The sequence below is a fragment of the Scomber japonicus genome, chromosome 2 (assembly GCF_027409825.1).
Source record: "Scomber japonicus isolate fScoJap1 chromosome 2, fScoJap1.pri, whole genome shotgun sequence".
In the NCBI taxonomy this organism is placed as follows: Eukaryota; Metazoa; Chordata; class Actinopteri; order Scombriformes; family Scombridae; genus Scomber; species Scomber japonicus.
This window is the reverse complement of record NC_070579.1, coordinates 33,833,970-33,857,004: the sequence shown is the minus strand read 5'-3', so window position 1 is coordinate 33,857,004 and position 23,035 is coordinate 33,833,970. Positions and strand designations below refer to the sequence as shown.

Below are 23,035 nucleotides of genomic sequence, written 5' to 3'. Positions count from 1 at the left end.
CTTCCCCACCCTCTCCACTTTCTCACCCGCATACACACCCACACACACACACAGACACACACACACAATGACTCCCTCTACTCCTCTTCCTCTATCCTCGCTCTCTCTCTCTGCTTCCCTCTCACCCTTTTTCCTGGACACCCTTTCTTCTGACTCCCTCCCCTTCATTACACCCACTCGCCATTTTCCTTATCCCCATCTCTGCCGCTCCCCTTCCTTCCCCCACCTTTCTCTCTCTCTCTCTCTATCCTCACTCTTCTGTGGCCTTATCTTATGAATATCGGTAGCACACTGGGTGAAAAATTGATCCTCCCCGCCTGTCTGTGGACGCTGCCTCAGCGCATTAGCCTAGTGTGTGTGAGATGTGTGTGTGTGTGTATGTGTGTGTGGAGGCTTGCTGCTTGCGGGAGGGAGGGAGGAGTGAGGGAAGGAGGGTGGGAGGGTTATTTGCATATCATCAAAGTAGGGAAAGGGAGTGTAATGAGGAGAGAATGTGTGTGTGTATGTGTGCGTGTGTATTAGGAGTGGTGTTGATGGGCTGGGGTTGAGTGTGTGTGAAATGAGAGAGCCAGACCAAGGGAATTGGGTGTGGGAGGTGAGATGGACTTTAGGTGTGTGTGTGTGTGTGTGTGTGTGTGTGTGTGAGAGAGAGAGACAGACAGAGAGAGAGAAAGAGTAGAAAGAGGACAGCCAGACAGATAGACCTGTTTTCTTCTCATATGCCATCCATCACACCAAGTCTCTCTCTCAAACACACACACACACACACACTGGATGAACAGCTTATCAACAGAAAACATTATTTAGACTGGGTGTTAGATGTTTCATATGCAGGCCATATCCATGACCTTACAAAGAGAGCTCAAATGAATATCATGAAAACAGATTGAATAGAAACCCATTAAATTTGTAGAAACCTTAAAAAGTATGAAAAATTATCATATTTCAGGATTGTAATAACTTAAAGAGCTCAATTGCCATCCGCTGCCACACACATACACACACACACACACACACACCCAAACCTGTTCTGTCAGACAGAAATTTGTCTTAGCAATTAGATCCTAGAGGCAGATCCAATTCCTTTTAGGCTTCATGGTCGAAAATAAACCTATTAATTTATTGTGTGTCATTCTATTTTATTTCCGTCGCTCTGCCTTGTTTTTCTAGCCACAGTAAAACGGTGTGTAACTTTTTGCAAACACGGGTGAATACTTATTTTTAAAGCGAACTTTCAGCTCCAGAGGAAACAGCTGCAATGGGGTAGGCTAGGCTTGGTAAATAAATAATTTAAAGCCCCCTTCTAGCCTGCCTCTCTGCTATCCACGGCTTCTGATTTAACAGGCAGTACTAATCGATGACCAATCCATCGGACGCCTCATATCGCCCATAAAATCCTGATTTTTGTCCATTTAAATCTATAAAAGCAACCCGTATAGAATAATTTAAAATAGTTAAATCGGTGGATGAGTGAAGGGTGTTAAAAAAACACAAATACAACCGCTTTCTGACGCATCGATCGAGCGACATTTGATTGGGCAGGTCTGGTGAAATCCGACTTTGAGCGTTGACGGTCTGTCACATTTCACGCTGACACCAGGCAGCACACACACACAATATTATCGACACATCCGAGGCAGGAGTACAGTCGAGGAGAACATATTGAAGGTAAGTTACTGTAAAAAAAAAAGAAGCTATTCAGAGCAGGGAGAATAGACCGGCTTTCAGCGATAGACTCAGAGGCGGGGTCATTTGTTTTCGCGTTAATTTTAGCCGTGGTTCTTTCTTTGTAATTTTAAGCTTGACCACTTTTTCATCTTTGTGCGCTCTGCTTGTTTCGCTCCTCTCTCTCTCTCTCTCTCTCAGCGGGGGAAACATAACCGGCGTCTCTAACTCGCTCAATGAAATCACACCGAACAAGTTTTGACTCTAACCTTTTTTTTGTTTTGTTACTATTAACCAAGCCATTTAAAGGGATTCGAGGCGTGGGTGGCTAGCAACGGGATTTTTTTCTGTGTGTGTTGGTCGGTGGTGGAGGAGGAGGAGGGGGGAGGGGTTGGTATGGGCTTGCCAAGCTAGCGAACGACGTTACGCAGACTGGATAAACAAGTTAAAATGACTCTTAAAGTGGATAAAGTTGTCTTAAACTCGGCTCGGAGATAAACCCGCTTTTGGCAAAGCGACGGGGTATTCTAATAGGACGGCTGTACGGCGGGGGCGAGCGTAATAACACATTTACCACAGTAACGCAGTAACGTTAGCCTCATGTGAGCTAGCGAGCCATGGCCGGACCCGCTACTGGGTTGTTGTCAACTTAACGCCGGTGATACGTTTTTACGGTTTTAACGTTAATGTTACATGTGGGGGACAGCTTTATGATATTTGTTCCCAAATGTCCCCCTAGCCTCGTTTACAGTTGGGTTTAGTCAACACGACATACTGAGGATATCTTTGATAGGCAGCGTTGTTAAGTTGCTGAACCAGTTCGGGGGAATATTACCGTATTATTGGTCGTTAACGTTAACGTGACTTCAAACAAACAGTGAGGTAAAGTAGATTAATGTTACATTTACAGCAGACACACGGTCATCCAAATAAATAGTGTTAAGTGTTGGTGTAAACAGATACATCCTCTCGGCTCAGTTTAACTGTTAGACACTCTCCAACTTTGTGTTTCTAAACAGTGTCTAAAAAGCTTCTTCTGTGAGAGGAAACGAGAGGAAAAACAGAAAAAAGAAAAAAAAAAGGAAACAGAGGAAATCCCCCGAAAGGAAATGCCAATCGCAGCCGCTGGACAGCCAACGACTCGGGAGCCCAGAGTTTGCCCCCGGCTGCCCTCCACCCCGGAGCCTGTCCCTAAAGGGGCTGATTTATTCGACGAGGCGGGGGCGGCGGAGTCGGCGGAGCGAACAGACTACGGGGGCGCAGAGGGGGGCAGAGGACTCGGGGGCTATAGTTACAGCCAGAGCGGCGCTAGGGGCTTTGTACAGCCCGGATCCACCAACAGCTCTCCGCCGCAGTCCCCAGCCGCGTCCTCCTCTTTTCTCTTCCACCCCCTTCACGCCCACCAAATGGCCATGGAGCCCCCAAGGACTCGATCGCGTTCTCGGTCTGGATATTACCAGCAGTACGGTGGTGGGAATGGTAATGGGATTACAGGCAGTGGAGTCATGGGACCTAACCATCACCACCACCACAGCCACCATCAGCAGCAGCAGCAGCAACTGCATCCACAGCAGCAACACGGTGCCGGCTGCGCTCCGCTCGGAGCTCACAGCAACCACCCGGACAACCAGCAGCGAGCCCCGGGAAGTAACACCTCTCCCGGCATTCAGAGGCTTTCTTCGGTTCCCGGAGCGCACCGCATCCCGGCAGCAGGTAAATATCCCCACTTGTCATAGTCACCGATTGTGTTCCCATACCTTCCACCAACACATGCAGTTGAATCACAAATTGCAAAAGACTTTTTCTTCACATAAGCACCAAACAGAAGTCATAGAAGTCGAGGTGTTTAATACCTTGGGGGAGGTTTTCAGTGGCAAATTTGAGAGCAGGAGGGGCTGTCCATGGGGTTGGCATGGCAAAAGTGTCTGCATGTGTGAACACATTCGTTGTATTCAATTTGGAAGGGTGTTTTTATGTACTTGCCACAAAGCTGCAGTGTGGATGTGGCTCGCAGTTAGTACATGTAGTAGGCAAATGAACAACAGCAGTCTGTGGTGTGGACTGGGGTAGCCTGAAGCTTATTGAACTGCTGTGCATAGTTAGTTACCCAGACTGTGTTTCTGAAGGCACTGTGGCATGTCTACTTTTAGTCAACTACACAAATATTGATGTAGCTAGGTAACAAGTCTTACAGTGTGAACCAGGCCTAAACTATCAAAACTGGACATTTTGTAGAAACTCACATGTACATTTAGTAAAAAAGCTGCATAGATAACTGAGGGTTTCAGCCAGTTTGAAGTTGTAAACAGACATAGAAAAGAAAGCAGACACCCATCATATATTCCTTCAGTGATAGTATAGACTCAATGGCACTGACTGCCAAAGATGAAGGGACTGTTTTACCACAGGGCAGGGCGAAACATACCAAAATCACGTTACAGTAAACGCTCACTTAGGTGTAGCGCTTTATGACAAGAGTATCAGCTAAACGACAAAATGGGATGTTATAAGAAAGAGGGTTGGCTGTGGCCTCTGTAATAACAGACACACATTCTCCTCAAGTGCTGCATGTGCTTATTCTGTGTCAGAAAGAGGGGTTCTGTACTAGTAACTAAGGCGAGACGAGCTTTGATATTTGTGCTCCACTGCAAAGATAAACTCGGCAAGTGTGTGTGTGTGTGTGTGTGGACTGGTGCTGGGTGTAGAATACATGTGAGGGCACTCGCACACAGCAAACGCGGAGCAGCCAACCACACAACATAGAAACGGCACAGCTAGAGTTTCACATTCAGGGGCTCCTTTTTTTCCTCACTAAAGCTACTAGTGCACCTAACAGGGTTGTCAGGTTTCTTAATGAAACACATTTGGAAAAAAGTAGGAGGATAATTCATTTAGTTTTTGTACAATAAACAGATTTTACATGTAAATTTGAATTGAGTAGAATTCCTACATCTATCTCTATTGTGTTACATGAAAATGTCCAAAAAAAAACTCAGCTTCCCAAAGCCAACTGACTGACTGTGCATGTAGGAATGAATTACCATGCACTCAAAAGACTTAACAACCCAGTCACCTCTGATTGAGCAACTCATGTTGGACTGAAGACGCAGCGAAGACAGAAACAGCATTAAGTGTTAGCTTAGTCACAACAGAGATATTTCTCTCCTTTGGCACATGATTCAGCAGTGAAATGAAGCAGTCCAGTATCCATAATTGAGTGTAACCCCGGTTCCATGGTTCCTGTTCTATATTGACAAACACCGAAATTGTTCATAAATAGCACAGAACTCACTATGGGTACAGCCAACTTTTTAGCTATGGCACTAACTAGCTATATCTAAGGCCTCTGTTTTGCCTTATTTTGAATGAAATGCTGGTGTTTGCTTGTGTGTGTACAAGTTTGTGTGTGTCTGCACAAGGGAGAGACTGAGCAACCGCATATCGAGACTGGAATTACCTGTCGGTGAGAGTGAGAGTAAAAAACAAAACAGCTGAACACACATAAACAAACAAAAGCCCCTTCTGGACTCGCAGCCTGTAGGTTGTCTAGCTGTGTGTGTGTGTGTGTGTGTGTGTGTGTGTGTGTGTGTGTGTGTGTCATATGTCTTGCTTTGTATAGGCTTGCTAGTTTCAGGGATATCCAGGTGTGTGTGTGTGTGTGTGTGTGAGTAAGACAGAAAAGGAAGAGGATTATTAAACAGAAATACTGCCTTAGCATAGAAGTTGTACTAACCACAGTCAAGAGATTATTGGTCAGCTGTGACCCCTGACCCCATACTCTGTCACAGCAGCTCGGCTATGACATGTAAGGGTAGCGCAGATCAATGGATAGAATGACTGTATTGTATTTCCGTCCAAATGGATTTCGATCTCGAGTGGGGGGGGGGGTTGCTGGCTCGAGATTCTGTAGACACTCATTCATTATGTGGACTAATTTCAATTAGACCTGAAACACACGGCACACAAGAAGCAAATTCAGAAAGAATACTCCTGTGTGTGTGTGTGTGTGTGTGTGTGTGTGTGTGTGTGTGTTTGTATTCAAAATTAGACATCATAGAACATCTGAATGTAGCAAAAGTCTTGTTTACATCATCAACATAAACCAGAAGAAGCTTTGTGACTAATTCATGGTCAAATATTCTCTTACAAGAGTGAAGCAGCTGCTGGTTGGACCTTTCCCAACACTACTCACCTTTTATTAGACGCTCTCTCCATTACCAGAGTGAGTCCTGTGTATTGGGAAGAGTGAGAGAGAGAAGGAGAGATACTTTAGTCCATTCTTCCTGCGCTAGTCACCTGCATTGGGAATGAAAGCTAATGATATTTTTTACTCTTTAATCTTTGCCTCTCATTTCCTCTCCTCATGTTGGACTCTTTTGGGTCTATGTTTTTCTCTTGTTCTCTGATGCATGTTTCCCACTGTTTCCTCTCTTCCATTTGACACGCTATCCCTTTCACATGAATTTGCAGACCGTTGTGCGTTTTGAAGTTTTAAAAAAAGCCTCCTGAAAGCTCGTGTTGAGAGCGAAGGTGCAACAGAGAAGGGCAGAAAAGTGCTGCCAAATTTGTCCCAAGTGGATAAAAACGTCATTGGTAGCAGTCATTGTGACCTGACTCCGTCACAGCGTGTCCTCTCTCAGTCACATTCACCCCCCCCCCCCCTCTTTTTTTTGTCAGATCAGTCAACCCTCTCCGTACCCCTCCGGTCCATTTTCTCTGGCCTCCTCCCTCACATTGGTCTAATGGAAGGATCGTTTTAATGGATCGCCCAAAGCGGCAGAGGGGCACACACTCCTTCCACTCTTACCTTTACCCCTCCAACTCCACTCCTATCCTCTCCATCCTTTTGTCTGCCACACAAGTAGAAAGATGCACTCTGTTTTTTTTTTCTTTCTTCCTTCCTTTTTTTTTTTGGAACACTTTCTTTTGTCTTGTCGCCCAGGCAACCCCCTCCAGTTTGGAAAGAAACTCTTTCACTCGGATTGACCAAGTAGCAGGGGTTCCCCGCTACTCCGTCACTCCAAGTAAACAACAAAGCAGTCTCTTTGGTCAGCAAGAGAAGATCCTGCAGATAGAGGCGGGTGACCTCAAATTAGCCCCAGGTCCAAGGGATAGGCTCTGATCTGGTTCAGGGGAGAGGAAAAAAAAAGCACTTCTAAGAGTGATGGGGGAGAGAGAGAATGCCAAAGGTCGCTAAAAAGCCTTAAGCAATGTCAACATGGGGAGAGGGGAAATGTGTGTGTGTGTGTGTGTGTGTGTGTGTGTGTGTGTGTGTGTGTGTGTGTGTGTGTGTGTGTGTGTGTGTGTGTGTGTGTGTGTTGGGGGGTTGCAAGGGTGAAAAAAAAAGTCTGGAAGAGGGGAGTCAGTTTTTAAAAGAAGTTGTGGGCTGGATCAGGCGGGTATGGGAGTCGATGTAGGGAGGAAGTGCAGAGCATGAGCTTTAGGAAGGTCAGGCGCAGAGAGGGTGAGGAAGGGAAAAGGGAGGGAGAGAGAGGAGATTAGACAGGCGAAAAAGGGGGGATGCGGACAAGTTTAATGGAAAAGGGGGCATGTCTGCGGAGGAGACGCACTGTTAGGACTGTGTGTGTTATTGTGAGCGCAGCGCAGAGGAGAGGCATGCAGTACACAGAGAGAGAGAGCAGCTGAGCGTGGAGCCTGGAAGAGGGGTGGGGGTGGGTATATACCGCTATACTGGAAAGATAGAGAGATGAAAACGATTGGTTGGGAGCAGACTGAGGCACGGAGAGGTAACGCCACATGACTGAAGCCGAGAACGGAGACAGTGAGTTTAGAAGTGCTAAAAGAGGAGCAGCGTGACTTCTGAGAGGCTGTTTTGTTTGGTTTTGTACAATTTTTGTTTGTTTGAGCTCTTGTGTAAGTTGTAATTAAAAGCTATGAGACCTCCCTCTTAAATAGCTGATCAATACCCTCTGTTTTGTTCTAATATGAAGGATATTATTAGTAGAAATGATACAAAAAAGTTATTATAAGTAAGATATTTGTACATATTTTTTCATACTTTTTAAATATGAATAAGATTAGTACAATTAAAGCAAGAATTAGTCTCTTTTTACCAGATAAATGATAACATAAAGTTAACATCGCCCTTAATAAGAACGCATTCACAGTACCAAATCTCTGTCTCAACAAGTTGTCAGCATCTTCAGCTTTTACTTCTCATTTCAACTCGACCCCTACCCTTCTCCTTCCTTATTTCCATCTCGTGTCCTCTTTCTGCCTCAGCTGTAGCTGTTATGCAAAGTGAGGTTGCACATACAGATGCACCGAGCAGCTCGCAGTGTGTGCGGATGTTGGGTAGGGAGTAACCTAAGTTCGCTGTGGGTTTTTTTGATGCGCAACGGTAACGAAACACCTCTCGAAATTGTTCAAACACCCCTTGCGACACAATCCACTTCTCTGCTGCGCTGTGTGTCCTTACATCATTTCACTCACATATGGCTAAATACATATGCTGTTTCTTTTAGAAGATGCAGGGCCTTCGAATAACTGTGTTTTGCTGTTATTCTGGCAAAACAAGGCTTGGTTAGAAAATACTGAGTAAACAAATGGGCAGCGGAGAGCAGGCATCAGAAGAAGTTTATATGATATATTGCAGCAGATGAGAAGTTTCTATTTGTGCTTTGATAATATTCTTTTCTGCAGTGAAACATTACATTTTTAGTCACCTGTTAAGCTTGTTTGATGATCAAGATACATGTATTCGACAAGGTGCAGCAACAGTTATTCTTATTAGTTGTTTCCCTGTTTTTAAATGTATTGATTTGGACAATAGTCATGTACATAATGTGGCTGGTACAGCATAGAGTATGCTCCTTGACCCTACTGTATATAGATATGTGTGTATGTGTGCCTTCACTGTGGTATTTCCTCCATCTAAATCAAGTTACACCTACCTATTATTAGCACTATACAGCCATATGCTTTAATTTCCGTAGCCAGTGAGCCAACGTGAAGAAGAAATAAGTAATTAGTTGGGCACATTTTACACGTAGATGTCAGGACTTTTTAAAATGATGCATCGGTCGCCATGGTGACACAGCAGAAGTACTTCCAGGTTGCTTCTCTGAATGTAGTTGAAGTGATCAGAGTTTGTAGCGACGCTGTTTAGATTTATCATGAATGACCGTCACCTCTCTGTCCACAACTTTCTCTCTTCCCTAACTCTCCATTTCCCTGCTGGTTTCTGTTATTCATTGGAGGGGTTAAAAGGAAACGAGCAAAATTGTGTTTAAGAGAGAAGTTGAAGTGAGAAAGAGTAAGCATGTGTATGCCTGCACACTGTTTACTCGCCGCCTGGGTGGGCCGTCAGAAACACATGCATACATACAGAGTGACGTCAGAGCAGAAACATTTCTTCTGTCAGCGCGCAGAGAAGAAGTTGACAGGAAGAAAAAGCGAGAGAACAAAGACGTATGGCATGTAAACGAATGCTTCTTGGTAAGAGGCTCTCACTGGAACATCAATCAGCGGGAATCAAATCAACAAATAGATTATAGATGGTGGAGGAACTGGATGGGGATCGAGATGCAGGCAGGCAGTTCCTCAGGCTGCTGGCGTGCATCAGGCACACGTGGGCCTGAGCATGCTTTTGAATGAAAGGCCAAAAATATAACAAGAAAAGATGTAAAGATGGCACTGATTCTGCCACTATAAGACTTACAAAGACACTTTTTCATCCTATACGCAGAGGAGTAAAAGTGATGTAAATCTTTTTTTTTTGTGTGAAAAATCCAGATTCTATTTTTAATTTCAAACATTTTCACAGCCACACGCACAAGATATCTATTCAACACGTATTGTCACCCAAGTTTCCACATCACACTTTTGTATGCCGTATCCTGGACTACAGTTGACATTAGCTGCGATGTCACACTGTCAGGTTAATGTGTGAAACTCAGATTTCAGGTGCACCCAGACAAACCCCCCCCCCCCCCCCCCCCCCCCCCCGCCCCTCCTTCAGCAGATGAACGTGAGAACGGCCTCCTGTTGTCAACTGAACATACAGCCAGTAAAACTGACTTTAGCCTAATGACATTAAGTTTATGATTAGTATTAATGGTTAAAGATGATCTGAGACAACAGGTGTGCAGAAGGAACCGCATCCAAACACTCTTCAGCAGAGCTAACATAAATATCTTGGTGTATGGTATGCACAGGAGGGCTTTCCCAGTAGCCGTAGCTCACACGGGCTCGTAAATGAGATGACACGCACGTCTTCAAAATCTCAACTACGCCTCATGTGTATTTGCAGCGCTGTGTGTCAAGCCGGCTGTAATTGGCAGGTCAAGGAAGTGTATGCAGTCGCTGTGGGAATGTAGTGGGAGGGGAGGGAAAACCAGGCAAAGAACAATATCCTGATTATTTTCTGATTATTTCAGGTTTCAAACTTCCAAATTTGCTTTGCTTCCAAAGCAAAGAGCGCCTTTACACAGAATAATTTCACATATAAGCAAGCCAAAGAGGAAAGTGCAACCTGTGGACCGCAAGCATAACAAAGAAGATAACGAGAAAAATAACAAGGAGGAAGGGCGAGAAATGTAAGTAAACGGGCGGACTACAGAGACGATGGCGGCAGAGCAAAAGAGAGAGAGGGTAGAAGGTGCAAATCAGTGTTAAGGCAGGTAAATTGCTGCGCAGGTGTTACATGCCCGCCTATTTTTAAGCCGGCTTGTTACTCCACTCTTTTTTTTTTTTAGCGCAGGGGTGTGAAGTGTGCTGCGACATGTGTTCGAGGGTGGTGATGTGTTTATGTGTTACACATATGCACAGGATGAAATAGTCTTTACTTTAAGAGCTGGTGATTCTGTTAAGTAAGACTGTCACTTATCTATCATCTTATCTATCCAGACACCCTTTTTCCCTCCCCCTATATCGCTCCAAATATCCCCTGTGTTGTTCTGTTTTGACACCAAACAGAAAGAGGAGACAGAGAGAGAGAGAGAAAGGAGGGTGTTGGAGATCATGGACAGAGAGATGGTGCGATAGAGGAAGCAAGAAAATGTGGATGTGGTGAGATAAAGCGGCGGGAATATACGAGAGAGAGAGAGAGACAGGCCCGGCAGATAGGGAAATGGATTGGTGGCAGGGAGGGATGGTGATGAAGTGATGGAGAGTGTGAGGAGGAGGAGGAGGAGGAGGAGGAGGATGTGTGAGGAGAGGAGGGTGTTTGAGCGGAGTGCAGAGGAGGAGGAGGAGGGAGGTGGAGAGAGAGAGAGGGATGAGAAAGGGAAGAGAGGTGGAGGAAATGGATAGAAATAGCTGATGCACTCTGAGGCTTACAGAAAATCAATAGCAGTCAAGAGGGGAAGGCACAACCCCCATCCTGCTCTCTCTCTCCCTCTCTCTCACCCTCCAGTGCTCCCCTCTCCAATCCTCTTCCTTATGTTTTTTTCCCCCCCTCCTCTCTTTACTCTTTATCTGTTCCCATCTTTCTTTCCTCCTCGGCCCTCACTCTTTCACAACCTCTTCTTCTTCACCTCGGCTTTGCCCTCTTCGCTCTCTCTCTCATCCCCCCGTACGTTTTTCCATTCCCCCCACCATTCCCCTCTGGTCGTTTCCGCCTCCCTTCACACCCCTCCTTCACCCTACTACTCCTCCTCCTATCACCATTCTTGTCTTTCACCCTCTTTCCAAGATTTCCACAGGATGCTGCATGCCTAAAATGGAACAACAGGGACTTCTGTGTCCGTTATTATCATCATCATTATTATTATTATTATTATTTTTTATTTAACCTTCCAAAACAAGCAAGTCGACGGTCATTTTCTACCAAATGGAGATCAGGCGTGGTCAGGTGTGAAAATGAGAATGGTTATATGTGGACTAAAACTTTTCCTCCATTCAGACTTCATTCTGTTACTAAAGCCGGCCTTGACTGTTTGACCTTTTTCCTACTTTTATATCACGCTGCTACTGCCACCGCTTAAAATATGATTGGCTGATTGGCTAGGATGTTTATTTGGTCAAATGGTGTGACATTAATTACACCACTTCAATACTTCCAATGTCATATAATCTGATAATTTAATGGCCGTCCTCCATTTTTCCAGCGGTGATCACGGTATGGAGTGAAGACATATAAAGTATGAGGATGTTTTGGTGTAAGATAGAGAAGTATTTTATTAAATTTAAGCCCTGAATTCTATCCTCTAGCCCTTTCTCTCTTTTTCCTTTGATTCCTTTAAACAGTTTTTCACTAACGTTTGCAATAATTGTGTGATGTGGTGGCAGCATGTTCATGATTCTTGTGTCTGTTCTGCCTCCTGAGCTTGTACTTTTATCTCAATGTCCAGCTCTCAATTTTCTTCTGTTTACTCAGGAATTTAAGACTTAAGACATAAAAAAACCAATACGTACGCATAATACATTACAAATCTCAACATCGAGCCAGTCTCAGCAGCGGAAAGGTGATTCACATACAAGGAAACTTAGTGCTGTCGTACATGATAAAATATTTTAAATTCACATGTATTATTCATTAAAATGTACTTAAACCCTCTATCTAAATGGAGATGTCCAAACACATTGCAATTCATACTGTAAATGCCTCAACTTTCCTCAAGGCCTTTAGCGCTGAAGCTAAACAATTCACCCTCTCCTCCGTGCAGTCCGTCCAACAGAGCATATGATGTAATCGAAACATTTTTAAAACCTGTTCTGTAGCTTCTGCGTCGTTCGTTCTCTATAGAGTGACTCCGACTGAATGACTCGTCTCTGACTCAATTTACCAGAGTCTGACAATGTGCAAGTGAGACCATATTCATGGAGGGGGAGCTGGATTTTTGCCTATTGTGATGGGTGAATGAGTGTTGTACAGAAGAGCACCACGCAGCCGGCGAGTCCCACGAACGCTCCACTGGTGCTGCGTCCCCCAAAATCTTCTCGGTGAAAAATAGCCTTTTAGCTAATGTAAGCTTTACTTACCACAACCTTTTCAATGCATTTTGCCTGCTCTAGGGATTGGAGTATGAGAGGAAAGGCTTTTTTTAAGGATTGAGGAATTCAGTACTGAAAATAAAAAACCTCACACTGTCTGCCCCCCCCCCCACCCCTTCTTTGTTGTCAATCATAGCTTTTCTTCAAAGACTGAGGGTTTAAACAGAAAAAAAATCCCACAAACAAACAGCCGTGAGGTGAAAAATGCTCTTTTTCAAAAGACTTTTTTTGTGCGTTGCATCTATTCCCCCCTTTTTTTTCTTACTTAGGTGTCTTCATCTCTATCGCAAAGGTAGCCTTGTCTGGAGTGCCCTTGGTAGCGCTTACCCTTGGAGTGTATACCACTGCCACCATCTGTGGCAAGGACGTGCCCGGCTAAAGACGTGCCCATGACAAAAGAGGAAAAACAAAAAGCCAGAATCAATAGAAAAGACAATAATAAAAAAAGATGAAAGGATCGTGGCAAAAACAAAAGAGTAAAAGTCTTAGCTGTGATGCAAGCGGCGGTATCATCAGAAAGCGTCTCTAATCCAGGATTATTGTATTTATTCTGTGTGTGTGTGTGTGTGTGTGTGTGTGTGTGTGTGTGTGTGTGTGTGTGTGTGTGTGTGTGTGTGTGTGTGTGTGTGCGTGTGTGCGTGTGTACACCAACATCTACTGCCTCTGATCTGAGACTACACCATATGTGTTTCAGTCACTTTTGGGGCCGTACACACGCTCCGTTCCAAAACATGTTGTCAATGTTTCTTTGCTGCGTGACAACAATAACAAAAGGATTAAATGTCCGTAGGGCCATCACAGTGAAGGAATTTCCCCTGTGGTGATGTAGGGTGGCTCAACAGCGTGGTTTGTACTTCTATGTAGTGTTAGCGTTGTTTTAAAAAAAAAATAATAATAATCAAGGTACGTTATTCTGGTATTATGTATAACAAATGGGGCAGCAGAACCTAACTTAAAATGGTGTCGACGTTGACTTTAGACCATAACTATTTATGAGTGGACTCCCTTTAGATTTGTATGATTGTTGGAAATCTATTTTACCTCACAGGTTAAATGGCAGCCTGCTCAGCCCCGAGGTGACCTGGGAAAGTTTAAACATATAACTGAAACTTCCAGAGTAGCCAGTCTGAATCCAGTAGAGAAGCCGAACACTCAACACGCACACATATAGAAATATAGAACAAGTTGAGCCTAGCCTCATAAAAAAGAAAAGAAAAACAACCATAGTGTGGTTGTGATGGTTGCTTGCAATCCACTGTGGTTAGCTTTTCTATAGCGCGGTATTGCAATATTGTGGTTATTGTGACGGCCCTCAATGTCCCACTATATACTGGGTATGCTGTTGCTATCAGTGTCAACAAAAGCTATTACCAGCATGTTCTTTTATATCGATGGTGAAGTGTGAACACAGTAGCACATGCTAGTCAGACGCAGTTAAACTCATGCAGACTTTGTTCATTGTGTGCAGGCGCTCATCTCAATATCTGACAAAGTGTAGAAAAATGACTTGATGTAACAATATATTTCAGTCAAAATGTAATTTTCGATGCTGTGTGATCAGACAGATCCTTACTTGGTATCCCAGAGCGAGTATGACGTCTTATAGGAATGTGTGCATGTTGTGTCAGTGTCTTACATTCTGTCTCTTTCCTTGTCTGCGTAGGAGCCTCCGGCGGGTCTTACCACTGCCACCCAGACCATGCATACGGAGAGGAGAGCGATAAGGTAAGACACACACCTTTTTAAAAAAAACATATTTATGTTCATACCAGTGTAATACAGCTCAACCCTTCACGTCGTGCTCTCAGGTTCGTCTTTTAGAAGTCGCACCTCACACACAGCACAGTTTTGCAAATAGCAGCTCGGCTTTATGTTTCACAGATGCTGAGGTATGTTTAGATGGTGTGATTATGCAAGTTTACAGCACAAGCTGATGGGAGAGTGTTTAATTTCCCGTCATTTTTTGGAGATGGAGTTGACTAAGTTTTTATGTAATCAGCTGATGACTCAAACACTTAGCTGAGTCTCAAATCAGAGCTGATGATAATAGGCCCACACACTCCCCTTATATACAGTGTATGCACGAAACATGTTGTTTTTCCCCCATTAAGGTTACTTCATAAGGAAAAAGTCAACTTATTCCATATTACAAAGTATTAGTGATAAACATTACTCAATACTAGATCATATAAGCACACTTTAAAACCTAGTCCATTGTACATTAATGTACTTCGGTAAATGATAGTCATTGTCACAAGTGAAGGCCCATGTTAAAAGCAAACAGATCAAGTGAAAAACAGAAGAAAAGGAGAAGAGGAGGGTTGGGGGGAGGCAGGATGCTGAGGAAGGTGTTGCAGAAAGCTTGGAGGAAGAGAGAGGGAGAGGGAGGGAGGCGAGGCCAAAAACAGGGAGGGGGTATTGCTAATGATTTCACCTCCAGCTGTGGGACTTGGTTGGAGTGAGAGAAGGGAAAGGAGGGAGGGAGCGAGGGAGGGAGGGGAAGGAAGGGAGGAACAGTGGCAGAGGAAACAAAATGAGCTTTGAAATCTTGTTGATGGAAAGAAAATAAGCAGGAGGGGGGGGGGGGGGGGGGGCAGGGAGGGAGAAGTGTTTTGGAGTGTTTGGTGGAAGCATGTCGGCAAATATTAATGAATCCGTAAAAGCGAATGACCGCATTTGCTCGGTGTGCAGGGTCCACTTCTAGGGGGCAAAGAGAAACCTGGGCTCAGCTTTATTTCTTAGGTAGGTGTGTGTGTGTGTGTGTGTGTGTGTGTGTGTGTGTGTGTGTGTGTTTTTGCGTGCACGCTGCGGGCTTGGGCACTCTTTATTTTGGTTCTGAGCAATGACAGCGAAGCCACAACAGCTGCTGGCCACAGTTACCGTGTCTCTGTTTGTGTGTCTCTGTGTGTGTGTGTGTGTGTGTGTGTGTGTGTGTGTGTGTGTGTGTGTGTGTGTGTGTGTGTGTGTGTGTGTGTGTGTGTGTGTGTGTGTGTGTGTGTGTGTGTGTAAGTGTAAGCAAATGGATGCATGCATATCCCAAATGTGGACATAGTGAAATAGAACGTGGTAGGGTGTGTCTGTTCTCATGCTTCAGGATATCTGTCCAGCCCGGTGTGTGCTCTCACTGAATGTGGACATAGTGAAAAGGAATGGGGAGTGCGTGCGTGTGTGTGTGTGTGTGTGTGTGTGTGTGTGTGTGTGTGTGTGTGTGTGTGTGTGTGTGTGTGTGTGTGTGTGTGTGTGTGTGTGTGTGTGTGTGTGTGTGTGTGTGGTCCCTACTCTGAGCACTGCAGAATGTGCTGTGATATCAGGAGCAGTTCATAATGTTTCGTGGTAGTGTGTGTGTGTGTGTGTGTGTGTCAAGCTTTTCAAAGTCAGCATGTTTTTTTTTCCTTCTGGCTTTACAGGGAACATGTTTGGACCAGACGTCTATGTCTGTGTGTGTGTGTATGTTCACAACAAGCACTCTATTTGGCCACGTTAAGCCATATTGCTTGAGGACACACACACGCACACGCACATGCACGCACTCTTTTGTCTGACACTGCTCCCCTCCCACTAACACAGGCAGACAGGCCCATCAAACTTTCATACTAATGGGCAATAGTCTGCATGTGTTATAAGAGACTGTGTGTTTGTGTGTGTGTGTGTGTGTGTGTGTGTCCTGTGTAAGAACTTCTTGTCTCGTTCCCTCAGATTTTTAGGCCGAGGGTCTCGGACAGGACAAGAGGAAAGGGGGGGGGGGGGCTGCAAGAGGAAGAGGGGACTGGAGAGGGGTTCAGCTTATCTGATGGAAGGAAGGGGGGGATGGGAGGAGGTTGTAGAGGAGGGTGTTTTTGTGTGTGTCTCTGTCTGTGTGTGTGTGTGTGTGGCAGGCAGAGGGAAGGAGGGAATATGTCAGGCTCGGGATGGAAGAGGCTGGCTCAGATATGAAAATGGGCACAGTAGATGTCCCAAGGGTTTTGGGGTTGGGGCTAGGCTGGTAAGAGAGGTTGTGGGGGTGTCGGGATGGAAGATAAGGGGGGGTGGGTTCTTATTTAGAGGAACAGAGAGAGATTTTTTGAGGGCGGGGGGTGGGGGTGGCCCTCCATCCTGTGTAGACATGGGCATAGATAGCATATCCGTTTAGATCAAATAAGCTGCAGCTGTTTTAACAAAGTAACACTTTAACACATTAAATGCTGTGTATAGTAGTGTGATTTCACTTCTATTTTTCAGTGAACAAATTTGCATGTATTATAGGCATATCTTGCAGCAAGTTTGCTCTCTAGAAGTAATCAATTTTCATTGTTCATTTCGTAAAATGGCCACAGATACACCAGTCGTCTCAGACCCAAAACGTTCAGTCCTGGTAATTTACACGGCGTGTAAAAAAGACACAGACAGGCACGCTCAAAACCGCTGCGTGTAACCCCTTTGCCACGACCCAAATTTGTTCTGTCATTTAGTGTCTGGTGTGCCCCGAGGCTGCGCCGAGCTTCGCCCCTCTGTCGTCTCCTCCGCCTGTCTCACACACTCTCACATCTCCTGTTTTTTTTTTCTTCCTCTCTCCTATCACATCGTCCACTCAGGTCGAGATTAAATGAAGTCATTGTTATTGTTTGTCTTTCCCATAAGCTGTTCAGGCTCAGGGTCATGTCCAGTGCCACGAATGAGCGATAGAGCCGTTAAGAGTACAGCGTGTTTGGCCCTACAGTTAAAATACACTGTGTTCAGGTTTGTTAGAACAGCAGAGTGCCTGTAAAGAGCTTCAGAAGGTATTGTTCTTTTATAGGCTGTAGAACTCAAACAGTGGCAGCTGCCCATGTGTGAATGTGAATTTGTGCATGTCTGCAGGCATTTCCATAACTCTGTGTGTGTGTGTGTGTGTACGCGCGCCCTGCTCTCCAGCTGTTTCCTGTTAGCTATCACACTGCTCTCAAGGTTGCTGAGCTGTGTATGTGTGCCTGTGTCTGTGTGTGTGTGTGTGTGTGTGTGTGTGTGTGTGTGTGTGTGTGTGTGTGTGTATGTGTGCGCGTGTTAAAAGTCACAGCCGCTGAGTCATTTTTATCACACTTTAACAACGCGTCTCTCCCACGAAGAGGGGAGGTGGAAGCAGGGATCAAGCAAAGAGAATGAGGGGAAAAAGTGTTGAGATGGTAAATCTGAGAAAACGTGTGTGTGTGTGTGTGTGTGTGTGTGTGTGTGTGTGTGTGTGTGTGTGTGTTTGAGTAACCTGTGTGTTCTCCAGAGCACAGCTAAGGTCGATGTTAGGGATAATGACTAAGAAGTGACACATGAACGTGTGTGTGTGTGTCCGCTTTTGGTCTCACCAAGCGCCAACTATAAGAGTCACTGCTTTGACAGTAAGTGAAGTGACTCACAGATGACTTGATAGGATTGAAACAGAGTCTATGATGATAACTCAGCATGTAGTCATCCAGGTTTAGACTGACTGATGTGTGTGTGTGTGTGTGTATCACTGACTTATTTTTTGAGTCCATGAGAGAAAGTATTTGTCAAGCTTATCCAGCCAAGGGTGTGTACGTATGACTCGCATGTGGGCCTGTGTGCGCTTGTCTTGCGTTTGCATTTCCTCACTCCAAGAGGAAGTAAGTTTGAACCCTCGGGGCCTCCAAGCGCTGGTGGTGTAATATGCTCTCTTTCACAGAAACACGCAATACATACAAACACACACACACACAGGCACGCACATGCAGGAAATGCCACCAGCCACAAAGGAACCCAGTGTCTACGCAGTGGTATAGATTGTATGCCGGAGGAACTGTAAAGCACGATGAAAGTGATTTATTTGATACAAGCGCTATGGGTCACTAACCACAATAACCCATCCTCTCTCTCACCCTCCTCTTCTTTTCCTCTATCTTCTTCTCCCCCCTCCTTTCTCCAGAGTGAGGAAAGCCCCAGTCCAAAGCGCCAGAGGCTGTCCAGTCAGTCCGTCTTGGAACAGTTGACCTCATCCGCCCCCCCACCATCCACCCCTTCTCCCCCCATCCGCCCCTGGGAGTCAGGACCCCCAAGTCGGAGACAACCTCACCCCCACACGCACTACCACCAAGAGAGATGCCTCACCCCCGCTCGGCACAGACGCAGGTACGACGGTTTCTTGATTTGTACAACTAGTATGCGCTTGTATCGGCCGAGGATTCCGAAAATCAAACTTGTATCTGTCCCTTTCTCTAGCCCGCCAGCAAGGCGACAGCGCGGCCGACTCTCCAGACCCGCCCGTCACTTGCCTCCCCATCACCACCCCTCCACCCAAGGCCCCGCACCTCGCCTGTCACCGTCGGAGCTCCAGGATGAAAACTACCACCACAGCCACCACCCCTCCACACACCAGACGTACCCGACGCACACCCCCAGCTCCTACGGGCAGCCCCCCACAACCGGAGGCGGGGTGGCAGGTACCGAGGAACCCCGAGCTTTCCACCCCCCCACCTTGTCCCCACGGCTATTGCACCCGGCTGCTCACCACCACCATCACCATCATCATCAGCAACAACATCACGCAACGCAACAGCAGCAAGGAGCCATGGTCATGGACTTACATGAACAGGTGAGACTGTGAAGATTTTTAATGTGTGAGGGAGCTCGGAGACATTGTGTGTGTGTGTGTGTGTGTGTGTGTGTGTGTGTGTGTATTAACAGTGTCATAATGTCTTTTCAGCTCCAGCAGGGCAGCGTACCAGTCTCCTACACAATGACCCCAGTCCCTCCTCACGGCCTCGCAGCTCCTTTGTGCAGCGGTCAACATCTTCCCCCTACCTGTTCTTCACAACAACAGGTCCCCGCCTGCAGTGTGGTCTTCAGCACTGGACAACACTACCACCCGGTGAGAGGAACATGACAGCATACTCTTTGTAGGAGTGTGTGGGTTGTCTTGTTAATAAAAGAAGTACACTTTGTGCTGTACAGTCTCTCCTACAGTTCCTCAGGAAAAGGAAAGTGCTCAAGAGGAAAGTGGATAAAAGTAGCAAAGACCTGCAGCACATTTTCCTGTTTTGAAATGGCTTGTTAAGTCTTGGCTGCCACCTTGTGGCAAGACTTAGTGCTTACAGTCACTACAATGACAGAACATGCAATTAAATACTTACTTTCTCTCTTCTCATCCACCCTTTTTCGCAGATGCTACAGGCTTGTTCAATGCAACATTTGCCGGTGCCCTACGCCTTCCCCTCGCTGCTGTCCAGTGACCCTCAGTTCCTGCTTCCCCCTCCACCCCACCTCTCTCATCACCCGCCCCACCTCCCCACACCCGGACAGTTCCTGCCTTTCCAAACGCAACAGCCAAGATCGGTACGGGAACAATTTATGTCTTTATAATTCCATCTGTTTGTGCTTAAAATAGTGCCAGGTCAAAGACTGTGGTCTACATTTGCAGCTGTTTTTTAGAGTAGCTTTTGTACATGTTAAATGACACCAACTATTGAGTAACCCCCAGTTAAATTAGTTTTCTAGGCTATTAATGTATTGGTCTGTTAATGCTTATGTGTAAATATTGCATGATGGCAATAATGGCCATATTTGTCATCACACTGCTAACAATCACTCATATTATTTGCAAATACAATCAGGGGTGTGCTCCTTAGTGCTTTGCGAGGTCCAAGACTAATTGAACTATTACTAATATTGAAACCAAAACCGTCTGTCCTGATTTTGTTCGCATGTCCCACTAAACTGCACGCAAACATCTTTGGCCCAGTTATCGTCCCACCACAACACCTGTTACTCATCTGTCTTGATCAATAACATCCCTTTGTTTCTTCTCAGCCCTTACAGAGGATCGAAAACGAGGTTGAACTTCTAGGGGAGCAGCTTTCGGTGGGCGGAGGCTTTAGCTACGCCCACCATCACCACCACCACCATCACCACCAGCCTCCCTCCACAATACCGCCCTCCACACCACTCCAGTTCCTCTCGCACCATGACCCCTTGTCACAGGAGCTCTTTACAGTGGTGAGTACATCCATTTAAATATATGTTTTGCATGATAGTATATGATTATGGTTGAATGATGGCGTACTCAGTGGACTAAATTGATTTTCTTCTCTCTTTCCCATCTTTTACAGCCCTATCCTCACTTTATGCCTCGCCGATTCACAGGCCGGCGTTACCGCTCTCAGCAGGCTGTTCCCCCGTCACCATACCACCCCAGCTTCCTGCCTTATTTCCTGTAAGTGTTTTTCACCTCCACAGGTTCAAGGTGGAACTATACTGGTTAATTTACACTAGATTTGAGAGTGTCTCAGCAAGGTAACAAAACATTGTATTCCTTGTCTTCAAACAGGTCGATGCTTCCCGTCCCCCCAAATGTTGCCCCCACTATCAGTCTAGAACTGGATGTGGATGACGGAGAGGTAGAGAACTATGAGGTAGGAGGAACCACTGCCACAACATGCAGCCAAAACTCAGACAGAGACTCCAAAACGGTTTCCATTGTGAACTTTGACTTCTAAACTTAACCTTTCCTTGTGAAACCTTCAGGCCCTGCTGAACCTGGCGGAGCGTCTCGGAGAGGCGAAGCCCCGTGGTCTAACTAAGGCAGACATAGAGCAGCTCCCATCATACAGGTTCAACCCCAACAACCACCAGTCTGAGCAAACACTGTGAGTATTTTTTTCTGCCTTAAATAAATGTGCGTAGTGAGGACTTTTTCTTGCGTGTGGTTTGTAGGTTTTGCGTCTTACGATTTAAAATGGCTTATACCTTGTCTTACAGGTGTGTGGTGTGTATGTGCGACTTTGAGTCTCGCCAGCTCCTAAGGGTCTTGCCCTGTAATCACGAGTTCCACGCCAAGTGTGTAGACAAGTGGCTTAAGGTGAGTGAAGACATGAATTTATTTTTTGTTTTTTCTTGGGCTGCTTAAGGCTTGGTTAAAACAGAAAGTGGCAGCTAAACTGATCCGTGTGCCTTTGAGAAACATTTGGCTTTGGAAGCTTATTGACTGCACACAAGGCCAGTTGGTGAGCCATTTGCTATCATGCTATCCAGTCAAGCTTCTCTGTATTTTCTTTGTGCTGGGCTGTTTACTCTGTTCTTGCATTTTATCTTTGGGAGTGTACATCATTTCATTCAGTCACTGAAAAGGGGAACAAGTTCTCCCAGCTTGCGTAACAAACTTGTTAGCTCAGCCATAAATGGGCAGTGAACAGTTTGTTCAAAAGACATATTTATACTGACTACTGTCTCATAACTCTCTACAAAGCATTAGTTTTGCGGGGCAGTTTACACTTTGACAGAGGAGGGTAAATATATGTGAACGGAGCAACACAGATAATAAGCTGTTGTTGGTTCCTCTGTTTTGAACTCCCTTCTCTCAAAGGTCAGCGCTGTCATCAACATCTCATATTTTGTGTGTCACTGTTTCCCGGAGCTGATCTGCCGATTTCTAAATAGCTTCAGTTAACAGTCTGAACACTTTCTTTGCTGTGTTTTTTCTATGTATTAAGTTATTTATTTGTTTACATTTGTTCACACCTCCTCACCTCCTAATGTGTTTTTTTTTATTTTTTGTTCTTCCAGGCTAACAGGACCTGTCCTATCTGTCGAGCCGACGCCTCTGAGGTCCAGCGGGATTCTGAGTGACCTCTTTTTACTCGTACCGACACACCCACAATCCCTGACTCCCATTTGGATGCACCGACTACACAACAGTTAAACTTCTCTCCTTTTTATCATTCACCTCCACCTGATACATTCTGCCACATAACTGGGACCAGCACTCTTTACTCCTTCACTCTTTATCCTCCACGAAACAGTAACTCTCACCTGGGATCTGCATTTAGGGGTGTGGAAACTTCCTACTGATTGTGCTCACTTTATTGCTGGACTTCCTAGGCCTTGGACTTGGACTCTTTACGCCCCTGACTACTCTGCCTTCTGCTCATGGTTACTCCTTAAAATGAATGGCCTTTGAAACACATACACACATTGGACATACTGTATGTACATGTATTGTTTTTTCCCCATTTCAGACCCTTTCAAAACTGATGTGACCCTGATGAAAAGCGTCTGTATTAGTTGTACTGGCTAACCCCCGAGGGAGAATTGGCAGTCCAAAGATTTGATGATAATTTGATTTGGTTTCATTCTGGTTATAATCAAGTACTCACATTTTTGCTTGCAGAGACCTATCCTTTTCTCTAGACTCGTTCTAACTGACAGAATCAATCCTTTTTAATTTCTGTATGTGTATTCTAGCATTCCTCATCGTGAGAGCAGTTTGTGTGTGTGTGTGTGTGTGTGTGTGTGTGTGTGTGTGTGCGTGTGCATGTGCGTGTGTGTGGTGAAACAAAGAATTTTGTACACTAGGTGTCAAAAAGTGAGCAACTTTGGAACAGTGATAAATACACTTTATTTTCTCTAAATGCGTATGTGCGCCAGTGTGTTGTGCGCCTGCCTGTGTGTGTGTGTG

At 45.4% G+C, this 23,035-nt stretch overlaps 1 protein-coding gene across 1 annotated transcript; it reads left to right on the top strand.

The window, feature by feature from the left end:
• The first annotated feature begins 1,645 nt into the window (after window positions 1–1,645).
• On the top strand, window positions 1,646–23,014 carry rnf38 (ring finger protein 38). Its single transcript, XM_053336042.1, has 13 exons — window positions 1,646–1,668; window positions 2,685–3,378; window positions 14,285–14,346; window positions 18,512–18,714; window positions 18,805–19,177; window positions 19,289–19,453; window positions 19,747–19,917; window positions 20,392–20,577; window positions 20,691–20,794; window positions 20,909–20,993; window positions 21,106–21,227; window positions 21,340–21,439; window positions 22,144–23,014. The coding sequence occupies exons 2-13, from the start codon at window positions 2,775–2,777 to the stop codon at window positions 22,204–22,206; spliced, it is 2,238 nt and encodes a 745-aa protein (XP_053192017.1). The 5' UTR covers window positions 1,646–1,668; window positions 2,685–2,774; the 3' UTR covers window positions 22,207–23,014.
• Window positions 23,015–23,035: the final 21 nt, after the last annotated feature.